Source organism: Mixophyes fleayi, chromosome 1 (genome assembly GCF_038048845.1).
Source record: "Mixophyes fleayi isolate aMixFle1 chromosome 1, aMixFle1.hap1, whole genome shotgun sequence".
Taxonomy (NCBI): Eukaryota; Metazoa; Chordata; class Amphibia; order Anura; family Limnodynastidae; genus Mixophyes; species Mixophyes fleayi.
In genome coordinates this window covers 110686832-110704505 of record NC_134402.1, presented here as the reverse complement: position 1 = coordinate 110704505, position 17674 = coordinate 110686832, and the positions used below count along the sequence as shown (strand labels likewise).

At 40.0% G+C, this 17674-nt stretch overlaps 1 protein-coding gene and 1 long non-coding RNA gene across 3 annotated transcripts in view; one reads left to right on the top strand and one right to left on the bottom strand.

The window, feature by feature from the left end:
• The window catches only part of LOC142141225 (uncharacterized), a 173610-nt gene extending 157249 nt beyond the window's left edge, over nt 1–16361 (bottom strand). Inside the window, exon 1 of the long non-coding RNA XR_012688633.1 lies at nt 15981–16361. This is a non-coding gene — a long non-coding RNA (uncharacterized LOC142141225). The remainder of the gene's footprint in view (nt 1–15980) is intronic.
• IL15 (interleukin 15) lies at nt 5092–15076 on the top strand. Of its 2 annotated transcripts, XR_012688632.1 has the most exons (4): nt 5092–5146; nt 9590–9631; nt 13697–13849; nt 14207–15076. XR_012688632.1 is itself a non-coding variant. In XM_075199463.1 (3 exons), exons 1-3 carry the CDS (start codon nt 13111–13113, stop codon nt 14312–14314), a joined length of 282 nt encoding a protein of 93 aa, XP_075055564.1. In that variant the 5' UTR covers nt 12894–13110; the 3' UTR covers nt 14315–15076. The 2 variants fall into 2 exon arrangements, 1 of the variants encoding a protein (XP_075055564.1); XM_075199463.1 differs by lacking the exons at nt 5092–5146; nt 9590–9631 and adding an exon at nt 12894–13131.
• Nucleotides 16362–17674: the final 1313 nt, after the last annotated feature.

Genomic DNA, 17674 nt, shown 5'->3' with positions numbered 1-17674 from the left:
ACCTTACATTGGGCACAACACTCACCAAAAATTGCCATTGTCCCTACTAGAATCACAACATTTCACACACTCTGCTGTTCTCTCCTACCTGTTCTTCTCACTTTCACCACCTGTGACTGCTGCTTTCTTTAGTTGCGGCTTGTCCGGATCCTGGAATGTTGAAGGACCTATTTGGAAAAAAAAATGGCTACATTTAGAAAATTACAGCCAGCCCCGGCGTTAAATCAATAGCACCCACGATTAATAATTAGGCCTTCCTCCAGCCCCAACATTAAAATAATACTATTCACATTTAATAAATAAACCTATTTCCTTCCTGCAAACAGCAATACCTATTTCCCGCAACCATCACTGCCATTAAATAACTCTTAGTCACATTTAATAAATAGACCTCATTCTTCCCAAACTCACCCCCATATTCAATAGCCCTCAAACCACCCCATCTTAAATTAATAGTCCCCACTATTAAATTGCCTCACCATAACCCTACAAACAAAATAGCGCCTATTAATTAGCCACCACCTACCTCACACACTACATTGCAACAAGCCCCCTGTGCCATTACTCACACATTACTGTGCCCCTTCATCACAACTACACTGTGCCCCCTTATGCTCACACTGCGCCCTCCATGCTGCTTTCCCCCCTTCTTTTTTACTTTGTGCGTCTCTCCCCTATTGTCTTTTACTGTCAGGCTCTGTCCCCTTTTTTCTTTTACTGTCAGGCTCTGTCCCCTTTTTTTCTTTTACTGTCAGGCTCTGCCCCCTTTTTTCTTTTACTGTCAGGCTCTGTTCCCTTTTTTTCTTTTACTGTCAGGCTCTGTCCCCTTTTTTTCTTTTACTGTCAGGCTCTGTCCCCTTTTTTTCTTTTACTGTCAGGCTCTGTCCCCTTTTTTTTCTTTTACTGTCAGGCTCTGTCCCCTTTTTTTCTTTTACTGTCAGGCTCTGTCCCCTTTTTTTCTTTTACTGTCAGGCTCTGTCCCCTTTTTTTCTTTTACTGTCAGGCTCTGTCCCTTTTTTTCCTTTTACTGTCAGGCTCTGTCCCCTTTTCTTCTTTTACTGTCAGGCTCTGTCCCCTTTTCTTCTTTTACTGTCAGGCTCTGTCCCCTTTTCTTCTTTTACTGTCAGGCTCTGTCCCCTTTTTTTTCTTTTACTGTCAGGCTCTGTCCCCTTTTTTTCTTTTACTGTCAGGCTCTGTCCCCTTTTTTTCTTTTACTGTCAGGCTCTGTCCCCTTTTTTTCTTTTACTGTCAGGCTCTGTCCCTTTTTTTCCTTTTACTGTCAGGCTCTGTCCCCTTTTCTTCTTTTACTGTCAGGCTCTGTCCCCTTTTTTTTCTTTTACTGTCACGCTCTGTCCCCTTTTTTCTTTTACTGTCAGGCTCTGTCCCCTTTTTTCTTTTACTGTCAGGCTCTGTCCCCCATTTTTTTACTCCCTCTTCTTTATAGTACTGTCCCCTTCTGTTTTCCTCCCCTTGCCTCTTCGTATCTTTCCTTACCTTTTGTCAGCTTCTTTCTTTTCTTCTCTTCTCTTCATGCTGCTTTCTTCATGCTGTGTCCTGGCTGCGGCGCTCCTCACTGACTAACGGGCGTGACTTGATGACGTCACGCCCGGCGGTCAGTGTGAATGGAGAAGAGAGGAAGGAGGACCGCGGCGCCGATCACGTAAGTATTGTTTCTTTTTTTTCTTTTTTTTTTTGTGCCAGCTCCCCCCACCAACGATCTTTGATGGACCGACCCCCCCCCCCCACACCCCGCGAAAAAAATAATAAACAAATAAAAAAAAAACGTAAGGTGAAAAAATAATGAAATAAAAATAAAAAAATTAAAAGCGAGGGCCCGTCCCGGGCCCCCTGGCAAGCCCGGGCCCGGGTAAAATGTACCCGCTCCCCCCCCTCTCGGCGGCCCTGTCCACACACTCTGTGCCCCTGCATCAACTCCACACACACTGTGCCCCTGCATCATCTCCACATTCTGTGCCCCTCTGCATCCACACTAGAGATGAGCGGGCTCGGATTAGCGCAATCCGAGCCCACCCGAACAGTGCGGATCCGACGGTGATCCGAGCACTGTTCGGGTATTTCCGGCGGTGAAAAAAAATTAAACCGAGGCTATGATGCCAAATCCCCGCGTCGGATCTCGCGAGACCCTGTTTGTATAAATTCCCCGCTTGTGGCCGCCATCTTCAGTCGGGCTCAGATCAGGGAAGAGGGAGGTTGTGTTGTAGTGGTGCTGCTGTGTCCTGTCACTCTGTCCTGCTTAATCCAGTGTTTACTTTGTCCTGTGCTCTGTCCTGCTGAGTCCAGTGGTGCTTTGTCCAGTGCTCTGTCCTGCTGAGTCCAGTGGTGCTGTGTCCTGTGCTTTGTTCTGCTAAGTCCATTGTTATTTTAAAATTATTTAAAAAAATCATAAAAAAATAAAAAAAAAATTCTACAAAAATAATTTAAAAAAATTATAAAGAAATTATACAAAAATAATTTAAAAAAAATATAAAAAAATTATTAAAAAAGTATAAAAAAATTCTACTGCAATATATAAATACATTCACTGTTCCTGCAGTCCAGAAATATTAGTACTGCAATATATAAATACGTTCACTGTTCCTGCAGTCCAGAAATATTAGTACTGCAATATATAAATACGTTCACTGTTCCTGCAGTCCAGAAATATTAGTACTGCAATATTTTACTATGTTCACTGTTCCTGCAGTCCAGAAATATTAGTACTGCAATATTTTACTACGTTCACTGTTCCTGCAGTCCAGAAATATTAGTACTGCAATATATAAATACGTTCACTGTTCCTGCAGTCCAGAAATATTAGTACTGCAATATTTTACTACGTTCACTGTTCCTGCAGTCCAGAAATATTAGTACTGCAATATATAAATACGTTCACTGTTCCTGCAGTCCAGAAATATTAGTACCAGAGATTAAACTACGTTCACTGTTCCTGCAGTCCAGAAATATTAGTATCAGAGATTAAACTACGTTCACTGTTCCTGCAGTCCAGAAATATTAGTACCAGAGATTAAACTATGTTCACTGTTCCTGCAGTCCAGAAATATTAGTACCAGAGATTAAACTACGTTCACTGTTCCTGATTGGTTTGTTAAAGTGCGAATGTCCTATTTCAACAACATCAGCGTGGATGGGAGGGCCCAAGGACAATTCCATCTTGCACCTCTAGCAAACTCTTGCAAACTGCCATCCTGTCTGCCACTGCAGTGCCACTCCTAGATGGGCCACGTGTTTGTGCCGCCCACTTGTGTCGCTTAGCTTAGACATCCAGCTGCCTCGGTGCAACCTTTTGGACTAAAAACAATATTGTGAGGTGTGAGGTGTTCAGAATAGACTGGAAATTAGTGTAAATGAATGTTATTGAGGTTAATAATAGTGTAGGAGTGAAAAAAAACCAAAAATATGAATTTTAGCACCTTTTATGCTTTTTTAAAAAAAAATCAGAACCCAAAACCCAAAATCAGAACCAAAACCTTTAGTGGGGTGTTTTGGCCAAACCAATCAGAACCCAAAACCTCAAGCTAATCAGAACCCAAAACCCAAAACACAAAAAGTGGCCGGTGCACACCCCTAATCCACACACTCTGTGCCCCCTCTGCATCCACACACTCTGTGCATCCTCTGCATCCACACACTCTGTGCCCCCTCTGCATCCACACACTCTGTGCTCCCTCTGCATCCACACACTCTGTGCCCCCTCTGCATCCACACACTCTGTGCCCCCTCTGCATATACACACTCTGTGCCCCCTCTGCATACACACATTCTGTGCCCCCTCTGCATCCACACACTCTGTGCATCCTCTGCATCCACACACTCTGTGCCCCCTCTGCATCCACACACTCTGTGCTCCCTCTGCATCCACACACTCTGTGCATCCTCTGCATCCACACACTCTGTGCCCCCTCTGCATCCACACACTCTGTGCCCCCTCTGCATATACACACTCTGTGCCCCCTCTGCATACACACACTCTGTGCCCCCTCTGTATCCACACACTCTGTGCATCCTCTGCATTCACACCCTCTGTGCCCCCTCTGCATCCACACACTCTGTGCATCCTCTGCATCCACACACTCTGTGCCCCCTCTGCATACACACACTCTGTGCCCCCTCTGCATATACACACTCTGTGCCCCCTCTGCATACACACACTCTGTGCCCCCTCTGTATCCACACACTCTGTGCATCCTCTGCATCCTCACTCTGCCCTCCCTGCCCCCTCTGCATCTTCGTTCTGCTCCCTCTGCATCCCGCCATGGCCAGGAAGAGAGAAAATAAAACAAACAAGAAAAAACTTACCAATTCGGTGGCACCTGGGACCCAGCATCCTCTCTCCTGCCACTTGTCACTGAATGTCGGACGTCACCACGCCCGACTTTCAGTGAGAAGCGAGAAGGGAGCAAAGATGATATGTGTTGCAATTGAAATTAGCTGGCATGTAAACTCAAAGTAGATGTAATCCTGGATTACCAGGTGGCTTAATTTGGATACCCAGAATGGGGTTTGGGTTTTAGAAGGATACCCATTGATGTAATTCAAACACGGGGCGAACCACTGATTAATAAATCAAAAGCAACTCTATCCCTCCAACCTCCTGCATGTCTTTAGAAACATAAGAGTAATAGACTATATAATTCCAGAGTTACTGAGTAAGCCCATAGCAAAAGCAGTGTTTGCCCATAGACTTGTCTCAGGATGATCAAAGCTGTTATCTCAATTTATAGGCACCTGTAATATGCTTGCTACATAAAACTATACAGTCCAGTATATAAAGTACATGTGCTAAGATGTGCTATGTGTATATCTCTAAAATCTATTATTATTATTATTATTATTATTATTATTATTATTAGGAGAATAGGTGCACGCCTTTGCTTTACTTGACTTGGCCCTGGAATTAGGATTATATAATATTCAAGATAATTGTAGCCTAATTTTAATGAAATGCTGATCCTTGTCTGAAATATAAAAATATTATACATATCAATATAATTTGATTTAATATGTATAAGGAAACATGTATGTTTGTTTACTTCACATTTTAACTATATAGATATATTCACATCTATTATTTTACTCCTTTTTGTTATAGACACTTAAAGGCAGTAAATATTGGAAAAATAACTATGTAAGTATTTATGGTACACTAGACTTGTCTAAGTTACAATGATCGCTACTGAACAGTTTATTTAGAAGTATGAATTTATTGAACATATTAATAAATAAATACAGTACATAAAGCACAATCATGTGGGGCATATGCTCTTCAGTTACAGTAAAGAACTTTGTGTATTGGGACAAGGAGGCATCTAGTGCAATGATGTATTGGCTTGAAATAGTAGCCAACTACTGAATGGAAGGCCAATTGTTCATCCAATTGGCTAAAGAGCCATCCTTTTAGGCTAGTGTATCTGATCGCTCACTTCTTCAATGCTCATAAATCTTTACCAGAGCTGATCAACAGAGGCCCCAGTTAATAGTAGGTACCAGTATCACTGAACTACAAGGGTAAGAGTATGGGGAAGGGTGGGTTTTGAAAATACGTTACTTTAAAGTAGAAAACTCCTCTAATGGTCACCTATCTTTTATCACTAAACTATATATTTTACCATGCAACCATGAAGGTCCCAAACCTGTCAGAAACGAAGTTCAATAGATACTTTGGCTCTGCCAGTGCCTGTAATGTTCAGTCAAAATAGGTTTACAAGTAAATTGCATTCATTGCATAGTTGTCAATGGAGCTGATAGGATGACTGCTTGCAGAGCAGTACCCCGATATTTTAGTGCCCTGGGGCGAGACAAGACATCGGTGGCCCCATCATTGTGGGAGCGACATTTGCTGCTGCCCGAGGGGCCGTGGCCAACCTATTGTAAGGGGTGTGGATAGTGCTTTACTAGTGCTAGACCACAACTGAAACCCCTCCCTCCCCCCACATTCTTCTCATTCTGTCTTCGTTATGATCTTTATGTAACGAGCCTCCTAACAGTACTTTCAATGTAACTATCACATGCTAGCTGTTTAATAAAATGAATTGGTTATTGAAATAAAACTCACTGAATCAAATTGCAATCAAATTGCAACAAATAAACTATATCTCCCTTTAAAACTCTGTAACTAAAAGAAACATCTTAATGAACCAACACAATAGTTTACAAATGTTCCTATAAGTTTAAAGAGGTGCCATCCTAGCCATCCGAGCAAACTCTTCTATCACAGTTTAAAGTTAATGGAATCACCAAGTTTGAAAGGCATTGTTGTCCAATTGAAGAGCTAAAGTAGTTCTTCACTAGTGTTAATTTACTGAAACTCCGTTTGCAAGATGCTACTGGGACAGTTATAGGTAGATGCGCAGAGCTATATCGATATTTGGATATACTGAACTCAGGCACCACTCATGTACGAGATTTCAAATATCCTATGTTATTACTGTGCTGCATTCTTGGAGGATGGAAGCTGCTTGAAATTTAAAACTCTCGATCTGTGTTGCAATTTCACTGGCACTGAGATCACTAGTGTACTTTAGTGATAAGTCAGTAGCACACTTCTTCATATCAGTTAATGGCATGTTTCAGAGGGCAGGCCCAGTAAGGAACTTAAACTCCCAAGAGATTTCCATCAGTGTTTCTCATCATCACTTCAGTTGCGCAGTGTTAAGTACATTAAAGAATTCTCATCTGAAAACCCACTCAGTGAATTTTAAATATTACATAAAATTCGACCACAAAAGAAGTAAGCAAATTAATTTAAAATTAATTTGCATCACCGGGCTCTTGGATGGTGAAACTGTTTCTGCACTTGACATCTGTGACAGTGTTAAATCAGTAGCACACAAATTTTGGAATTAGGCCTCCCTCCACCCCCAACATTAAAATACTAATATTCACATTTGCTAAATAGATCTATTTCCCTCCAACCAGCCCCAACATTAAATTAATAGAATTCCCATTTAATAAATAATCATTTTTCCCTTCCTCCAAACAGCCCCAGCAATAAATTAAATAGCATTTACGTTTAATATAACCATTTCCCACAACTATCACCGGCATTAAATAATTCATATTTACAATCACAATTATTAAATAGCCCTCCTCCCCAAAATCAGTCCCATATTCAATTAATGGCCCCAAACCACCTCACCTTAAATTAATAGGGCCCTATTTTAAATTAAATAGCCCCACCATCATCCCACAAATAAAATAGCACTCATTAAATAATTAGCCCCCACCTGTACTCCACCATTAAATAGCCTACCTCCCACACTATATTTATATACTGCCCCCCACACTCACACACTATATTTATATACTGCCCCCCACACTCACACACTATAGTTTATATACTGCCCACACACACTATAGTTTATATACTGCCCACACACACACTATAGTTTATATACTGCCCACCCACACACTATAGTTTATATACTCCCCATGCACACACACCCACACAATATATACTGCCCACACACACACACACACAATATATATATACTGCCCACACACACACACACACATAATATATACTGCCCACACACACACACACACACACACACACAATATATATACTGCCCACACACACACAATATATATATACTACACACACACAATATATACTGCCCACACACACACAATATATATACTGCCCACACACACACAGACACACACAATATATACTGGCCCCCCCACACTCACACACTATATTTATATACTGCCCCCCCCCGCACTCACACACTATAGTTTGTATACTGCCCACACACACACAATATATACTGCCCACACACACACACACACACAATATATACTGCCCACACACATACACACAATATATACTGCCCACACACACACGCACACACTATATTTATATACTGTACTCATATGCCCACACTCTATAGTTATATACACAAATGCTATAGTTATACACTACACACAGGCTATAGTTTTACACTACACACACACAAAATCAACACCCCCACTTACCTTATTCCACCCGCGCATCTGCTGCACTTCACAGTTCACACATGGGACGGCATCAGTCACATGGTGCGCATCCCATGTGACAAGCCACACAGAGAGGGGAGGAAGGGGAGGAGGGGCCGCGGCCAATGATGAAAGGTGGCTGGTCCCGAAATAATAGAGACTTGGGACAATTCATGCACCGGCCCAAAATAGTAATTTTCTGTCCACCCCGGCCCGCCCCTGTGTAGGACCCTCCGCACCCACCAAATACTTTATTAATGCTATTCAAGCTGTTCTCTGTTTTATAGCTGTTCTCTGTATTACAAGGAATGTTAGGTACACATATTGCAATATGTGTTGAGATATGTATATATAACCCTTCAGGAATAGGTGAAAAAACTTATATCTATAGGAAATCCTCCATCCATCCATCCATCTAGCTATCCCTGAGACAGATGAGGTGGGATGTTTCTCCCTCTCCAGTTGTTTTATCTGGTCCTTGTCTGGGACACAGGATATGTTGTTCTAGAGGGAAATTCCAAAAAGCAAAAACGATGGCTAATTTTTAAAAAAAAGTAATATATCAATCCAAGACAGTGTAGCCTTTTCCTGTATTTATTCCCTTCACAATCACAAGCAAAATGTACATGCAACACTCTTGGCAAAGTGAAAGCTGATGGTAGTCTTTATGTTTATTCTTTATTCACTATTCTGCTGTCCCTTGATGCCGCCTTTATCTTGTTCCTGGCTCCTTTTGACTACTCTCAGTCCCCTGACAGCATTGTGACATCAGTGATGCTGCAGCAAGCAGAGAGCCAGAGTGCTGGGCGTTGTTTCTGGTACTCATCTTAGGGGCTGGAACAAGCATCAGCCTAGTTACGGCCCTGGTTGCTGGTAACCTGAAACATCATTATTCACTTTTAGCTGCAGTGTTCTCCCTAGAATATTTTGCTGTCCGGGTGGCATTAAGAAGTAGTCGGTTGGGGGCAATATAATACTTCACATTAAAAATAAGGCAAAAAGTTATTTCCAACACATATTATTCATAAAGTCTATCTGCTTGCTAGACTGAACACACTTTTTTTAGCATTAATTAATGCTTTTGTTATGCTTGGCTGCTGAGACTTACCCTGCCTGGACTGTTTGCCAGGACTGGTCAGAATGGTGGTAGATGATCTAACACACTCTGCTGGCTGCAGTGATCACACAGTGCGAATTAATGTAAGGTAACAATGGTTTGTCCTATTATAATAGGACTCCAGATAGTTGGATTCCAAGAGCTGGGTGGAAAAACAGGTGTGTGGAACACCCAGGAAATAGGTCCTGGGGAGAACACTGAGTTGGGAATCCTCTGCTAAAAAAATAAATAATTTCAGATCAAATGACCAAGGACAGTACAACATATAATTCATGCATTTGTTAACTTATGAATGCTAAGATACCATATACATTATAGTTAAAGAATATTAATGTAATTGCTTTTATACAAGTTGAAATACATATATATTAAATTTCTGCATGTCTTAGTTTTATTTATTTTGAAATGTACACAGTTAAGAAGACATAACATTGTGCCCTTATTGTCTTAATAATTTATCTTCTCTTCCTACTGCAGTATAAGGAGTTAACACTATACACTGCAAGCACTGAAATTACTGTAAGTACCCATATCCCTCTGTAATAAATTAACTGTGGATTATTATAGTAGTTTATTCAATGGAGTAATGTCTACTGGAAAATACGAAAAAAATAATGTGGTCAATGTTATGTTCTGAATTATGTAACAGTGTACAATTCCGGAATTCCTACCCTGCTCTATTGCTTTGTACTGATGTCACATTGCTTAAGGTAAAAAACAACAACATTTCTTATGTCACATAACACTCAACGCTTCGTCTGAAACTCTTCTCCAGTCTGCAGGGTTTTGATTGGGCTCTGCATTTAGTATTGGGACACACCTTTATTTTATTTTTTCTAAAACATCCTTGCTTATACTGTAGTAGCCTATGGGAATTATTATGTCCTGTATTTTTGTTTACTTGAATCATCACTTCGGGGCTCTTTTATAACTAAATTAGGGTTCTAAAAATGGTAAATCTCCCAGATTTTGGGGGCCTGTCTTGTGGTCCTTGACTTCTCCAAAGGCCACACATTACGTTGTTATTAAATGTAGCTTAAAAAAAGATTAAGAAAGATGAACAAAAATGCAGTCTATATATTTTTATTTGGTTACACTTAATACGTTTTTAAACGTCCTACATATTAAAAATATTTCCCAAGTGGCATCCGCATATAGTTTTGCTACATAGTCTTAACATAACATATCAACTGTCAAATAATTTAAGGGAACAATGAGAGAATACCAGTTACCCACATGGCGATCATCCAATAATAAAGATATTACCCTCCAGTGTGGTATAATGGGACTCTAATAGTGTTACTATGTGCCACCAACACTGAAGATCTTCAGTAAAGAGCTTATCATAGTGTCTGAGAATACCCACATTCATTGGTAGTGCTTGATTACCAATAATTCAAATAACAGCTTAGTTATAAATTGTAACACATCAACACAAATTATCGTAATTGTATTCCAATTGATTGGCTGGCTGTAGTTCATGCCATAGTAACTAATAGTAGTCACTATCTGCACCAGTAATAATATGCCTAGCAATGGGAATAAATCCCATCAATATACACAAGTATGTGTAAATCCAACTAATATGCGTAGTCAATAGTAGACGGTGAAATGTCAGCACAAACAGTAATGTCCAGGAATAAGCCAATAGAAGTAATGGTTAATACAATATCAATAGTAAAATAACAGAAGTAATAGTAATGCACAACAGTATGTCAGCAGAGGAAGCAGTGTCCAGCAATATGCCAGCAGTAATACCTGCTAAGATATCCCCAAAAGTCATAATGCCCAATAATATGATAGACACAGTCATCGTGCCCCATAGTATACCAGCAGTAACAGTAACAACTAGTAAAAAGACAACCGTAGTAGTAATGGCCAGCAATAGTACTAGTGCTCAGTTATATGATAGTGGTAACCAAAAATATTGCATCATTAACAGTAATGCCCACTAATAATCCACCAACAGTTATAATGCCCAATAAAATGTCAACAATAGTAGTTGTGTCAAGTAATATGTCAGCAGCAACAATAATGTCCAAAAAAACATTATCAGTAAAAAAATATTGCCCAATAATATGGGCATCAGTATTCACCCCACTGTGGCTGCCGCAGTTTTCTATGTGTCTTTCCTATCAGAGCGAAGCGTCTTCTCACAATTGACATGACAAAAGGCTTGCATGCAATTTGCCACAGCCAGTGGTAATTTTGAAGGTGGTGACACGTACTGAACGTCACGCAGAATGGACATTGAGCACCACTTAGGCAGAGCTACCACCGATCCCCATCTCTTTGTTGCTATTTAAACTCTCAGTCTGTGGCTTCCTGACAATCAAAAGCTATGATGGTCAGTTTTTTTTTTACTCTATTGTCACCTCAAATTGTTGCAAAATCTGCTTGATGGATGCCAATTTTATCATTATCATCTTAAGGACAAAAAGGCACTCATACTCAAGTCTTTACATGGGTTCGATATTTGTACTTTTCTACACTGAATTTTTGAATGTACTTTTACTTTCATTATATATGTTTTTGAAATGTTTACTAATATTATTTAAATTGTTAAAACTGTTAATTTAGACAGTTACAAAAATGATTTAGTCATTTCTGCTGCAATTAGATCTCCCATCTATTGCAGAATTGGGTGTACCTGCTTTTTCTAACAAAGAAAATGAAATATCATGTAGTCAGAATTCCTAACAAATTCCTTAATACAACTTCAGTTTTTTTGAAAAAGAAAAAAAAAAGAATAAAAGGATGAAATATTGTTAATCGTAGTTTGTGTCAAATGTAACTTAATGTAAATGCATATCATGGAGATAACATAGTCCAGGACTTGTAGTCTTCCTATACTCAGTACCAGGTGTATGAAAATCAAACATCAAAAAGAATATAGTGTAGTAATAATTTCAGGCATTTTAATCACCTGAATCATGCTTGATGAGGTCTGGACATTGTCTCTTTCACATAGCAGATGTCAACATCTGCCATGGTTGGTTGAATGTATGTTGTAGTATCATTTCAATTTTTGTAGAGCATTTTTGAAAATTGTGGAAAAAGTGAAAATGATACTACAAGCCTACATTATTTACCTTCACACCTGTGCTCTTCATCTCTCATAACCATCTGCTGGCTCCCGGATACCAACATTGTAAAGTTGGTAAGTATGCTATTTAGTGATAGAGGCTGTCTGAGCCTATGATAGTTTATATGGCTGCTGTGTTACTTAAATATTGCTCAGTAATAGTTATGCAGCCTCTCTGTAACCCCAGACTCAGTAAAAAATAAACAGAATAAATGCTTTCCCCACCTGTTCCATTAATCACAGCCTGACTCTTTTACACAGTGGGTTACTTAGAAATAAATAACTGAATGGAGAATGCCCCCCCCCCCCCTCCCATCCTTTCTTTACTATATACATCCTTGGGAGAAGGCTGTGACAATCTGTATATTTCTCTCTGCTTCTGTTAACTTGGGGTCAGGAGGGCAGCTGTGTGTGATGCTCTTCTGCTCATGTGCTGATCTCAGCTGACAGCTCTGATTCAGGGAGCTCCCAGTAGGGAGAACTGACTGCCTGAGCTGTCTGCAGCAATGCCTGCAAGAGACTCTAATCCTGAGGTTGTAATTTGGACTGTATCTTGCAGGAATTTCTGCAGAAAGCTCAGACAGTCTGTTCTCACCAACTGGAGAGTCCTATATCACAGAGAGCCTTATGGGGGGGAGGGGGGGGGGGGGGGGGGGGGGGTAGTCCTAAAGGAGAAAGACCCCACTAACCAGCAATGAGAAAGTTGGCAAATTAAAGGTACACACTAGTCCCACAGCCCCCTAAGACAACTTACAGTTGATGGTGATGTGTCCCATGTCCCACTGTGATTGGCGACCGGGTAGTAAAGCAGCGGGACCCTCCGGGGATCTCCCTGGCATACCAGTGGGCCAGTCTGGTGGGCCAGTCCGACTCTGTGCAGAATCACTATATAATCAGCAGATGGTTATGAGAGATGAAGAGCACAGATGTGAAGGTAAATAATGTAGGTCTGTACACATAAATCTGCATGCTCATCGAAACTTTCAGTCGCTGGTAAAATTGCTACAGAAATCGCATCTGCAGTAATTTTCTGGAGTGTGTGCTAGCTGTAGTGTCCAATCTCACTAAAAATTCCTAATTTACTCCTAAAGCTTTTTTAGCATCATTGTAAGTGTAAAACTTATTAAGCTTAGTAATACACAGGGAGGGGGGTGTGGAATTAATAATTTCCTTGAGCACTGTCTACATTTTTTCCCAGTCTCAAAGTCTCAGTTCTCAAATAATTTCATAATATGGCTATGAAGACATTAAAATGTATCACCTTCAATTGTATAATACTAAATAATATCTGCATAGTTCTGTTAATGATTTATTTTTACTAAAACATGCCTTCAAGAGACCTAAATGTATTATTTTCAGAAAACATATGCAACAGTTGAATTATGATAATAAAAAAGAATGGCAAGCTTTGCAATGATAAAAATGAAAATATCATTTTGCCTTTGCTACTGTCAATATAAGAATGTTAACTAAATATTAAAGCTCTGTTTTGTTTCCAGGAAAACTGTGAGCAATCGGTTCTTTATTGCTATGTTCAGGAACTTAAAACGGTTGTTGAGGAGCTCAGTTTGTTAGACGACCAGTATATAACAGATCAAATAGAAAATCAAATTCTCCATATAGAAAGGAATGGCCATTTGGAGACTAAAACTGTAAGTATTGTAGGGAGTAATTTGTGTAATATGTAATTCTTTGTAGGAAGCAAATAAAAGTTAAAGAAGGTGTAAATTGTAGAATAAATGGTTTACATGCTATGGATGTAGATATATGATTATGTACTGTTGAATACATAATTTTAATTGATGGCAGCAGGTTCATTTTAAGCATATATTTGAGATGTTGACATCACGATAGAAGGTTAAATCATATCTGTCTATGTAATGATAATGGATCGGCTGTATATTTTATCCATTTCTGTCAGATCGATTTCCATTTCTATGTCATTTTTCAGCATTGTGTAAAATCGCTTTCAATTCTAATTGCACGTGTATTATTTTTTCCTCTCCTAGACTGATAGCTGTAAGAAGTGCGAAGAATATGAAGAAAAACCTATAGAGGAATTTAAGAAGGGCTTAAACACACTAACTCAAAAAATGCAAGACCAGGGTAAAAGATGAAAATCAAAAATTTAGAAAGCAAGAGCTTCCACACAGGTGTAGCTCATGCAGTGATTAAACAAATAACATCCCAGCATAGAAAACGTCATGTACAAAAATGCTGAACAGCCTGGTTGTCTATAATTAGGGCTAGCCTGGTTGCAAAAGGAGACCTCAGTGACTTGGAAAGAGGGGTGATTTTTGGGGAGTGTTTGGCAGGAACATCAATGACAAAAACATCCCAATTTGCTAATGTTTCAAAAGCAACTGTCACTAAGGTGATATCAGCGTGGAACTCTCAGGGTAAAATATCTTCCACAAAGACAACAGTGGAAGGAATGACCTACCCCAATTGCTCAACACACCAGACAAAACATGTGCGCAAAGAGCACAGGCAATGGCGAACTAAAAAGTGGAGTAAGGTAATATGGTCAGATAAATCATGTGGATCACCTTCACCTTGTTCTAGACAAACAGCTTAAAGGACTGTACAGAATGCTTAATTCTAATAGTAAAAGATTCTGGTGGTTCTGTAATTTTGTGGGGCAGGAGGGGTGTCTTAAAGGATGATAGTGCCCCCCATTTACAGGACACGTGCGGTCGCATGCGGTGGCCGAATGCCATAATAAGTGTTTTCATTTTTCTGCCTATTACATGTAAGTGTAGCTATAGTAAGATGGCTCAAAATTCATTGTGGATAAAGGTGACCTGTAAAAACCATCTATCGCATCTTGCTTTTTTGTACAATAAAGCGATGAAAATAAAACCTTGTTGTCCTCTTAATTGGCATGCCACTCCATAACATTGAGGATAATACGTGATGGCTTAGTAGCTTGATGTGCTCTATTATGTTTTATGTTTACAAAATACAGCAATAATACCTAAAGCTGGGTACACACTACACTGTTTTTGTCCAATAATCGGCTCAAACTGCCGACATACGACCGCTCTTTCAAAAGTCAGGTCAGTGTGTACAGTTACACGATGGTCAAAAGTCTGCCCAAATGGACGATTGTCGCCTCATTTGGTTGGTCGTACCGTTTAATATTTTCATTCCAATCTCGTTACCACTGTGCAGTGTGTATAAACTTCCGACCGATCCACGACAATCCTCCGATACTTCCTCGACCTGGAGGGCGTGTGTATGTTAATTTTTATGTCAATCCCAGTCCCACGTGGTGCGGAATCCGCATCACTGTGTTTTGTATCGATGTATATTGCACCTGTTTGGCTGCAGACCATTACACTTGTGTAAAGCACGTGTGTTATTACCCTTTGCGTCTATGTATTCATATTTACTCTTTATACACTTATACCTTTATAACCTATTACATTTATATTAACCTTTATTAACCTATAATTGTGAATTACTCAGAATAAACCACACAGTGTTCAAGCAACATTTTTATTGCAAGAAAAAGGTGCATTTATTGTAACACACACAGCTGTCAGAAAGATCCGCATGAGAAGTGAGCGCGCCCATACCAATCACAGAGCTGAATACTGCAGAGTATTATTTTTAAGTTATTTTTAAAGGTGCTACTGGTTTGTGGCAGAACAGGTCTTGATGTCGCTTCTATCCCCTGTGATTTCTTTATCTACGAAACAAGGAAATAAAAAATGTTTATCATTTAACTTCTATATCTGTAATTTGTAATCTACGACATAAATACTCTCATTTTCTCACCTTTCACACTGCTCGAGATCAGTTTATATCTATATTTTGGTCCCTGTGGCGAAATCGCAACAATAGCGGGCTTAACCTCCGAGCATTCTGGAAAACAGGCACCATTTTGGTTATTATAACGGTACAGGTATGTGCCCAAAGCATTCACATGTCTCTGAAATACCTTCGTGTAGAACTTCTTTAGTATATTTTTCTTGTTCAATTTCTCCTTGTTTGCTAACATTAGTGGTATCAGAGGTATCTAAACAGGCCTTCTCACCGTTAAATCTTTGTTCTGACATAAAAAATTAGGTTATAAATTAGCATTTTAGCACATCTACTACATCTACATCTACAATACAGGTACACTACATCTGCTACTGACCTTATTTAATGTCGTTGTCGTCCTGGTCCACTACTTCGACCATTATCTCCACCGCTCTTGGGATCATTGGATTTGCTCTTTGCTCTTCTTGAGTATCTCCATCCCCCACCTTAACTTTTCCAACATTTTTTGGCCCTTCCAGCACCATCTCTGACTCTATCTCCATCTCCATAGCTGCAACCCCCACTGACACCTTCTCACCCGCAACCCCCACTGGCATCTTCTCCTCACCCGCAACCCCCACTGTCACTTTCTCTGTCTCCATCTTCTGACGCTCCTCGGCGCCAAACAGGTTCCTCTGTCATTTTATACACTCAGACATGGGCGTTTCTTCCTGCTGTGGACCAATCAGCGATGATGCACGCCGAGAATGGAGCATTCCATTACATACGAAGGGGTTTTGTTATTAGGGAATATTCATTGCATTCCACTTTAGCAGTTAATTTTTTTTCTAAATTTAATGTATATTACTAAACTTCTATTTTATAGAAATGAAGGGAGTTAACAATAGCTAAAGCTCTGCCCCTTTATGCTAGTGTCTTCGGTATCTCGTACATTTCCCCGCAAATGTCGCTGCAGTGTGTACGGAATTTAAATCATTGTTCACGACAACATGGCTGTAAAAAGTCGCTAACAGGACGTCCGCTCTTCCCTTTATCGTCCTAAACAAGGCTAGTGTGTATGCAGTCCATGGACCGAGCGATCGGACCATCGATCGCATGTAAAATTGCTCGGCATAAAAAGTGGGTCGAAATTTCTGTAGTGTGTACCCAGCTTTAGTGATGTAGGGGACACTTAGTTAAAGAGAAACTAAATAATATAAAATGTATTGCACCATAGTAAGATCAACAGCAGAAAGTAATTTGTGCAGAATAAAAGACTGTTTTAGATGACATCTGATATTTATTAACATATATGGCTTGAGCAATATATGGCTGCTATCCAGTACTTGAAGAGTAGGCCAGAGACACACAACAGCCAAAAACTGCAGCTTGTTTATTTTATAATCTAACTGGTTTAATTAGAAAGTAAATAAGAGTCCCAAAGGCAAACATTAGGAAGTTAGCACACAATGCACATATGACCAGGAATCAGATTACCAGGGCATTTTATAGTCAGAATCAACCCACAAAACAAAAAGTGGCAGAGTGGCAGTCCAGGGACATTACTCCTGTGGACACTATGCAGGGCCGGTGCTAGGGTCCACGGTGCCCTAGGCATTTTTAAAAAAGCGGCGCCACCCCACCGCAAAAATCGCCTCCCTCCTCTCCTTACCTTGTCTCACCACCGCCGCCTCTCTGCTCCGTCTCCTCCCCTCCACTCACTGACA

Bases quoted from the DNA above. Each gene is read 5' to 3' on its own strand.
- IL15 (XM_075199463.1), top strand. From the start codon at position 13,111: ATGAAGAGCACAGATGTGAAG. The intron at 13,132-13,696 runs GTAAATAATGTA...TTTTGTTTCCAG, and splicing joins TGAAGAGCACAGATGTGAAG to GAAAACTGTGAGCAATCGGT. The intron at 13,850-14,206 runs GTAAGTATTGTA...TTCCTCTCCTAG, and splicing joins GCCATTTGGAGACTAAAACT to ACTGATAGCTGTAAGAAGTG.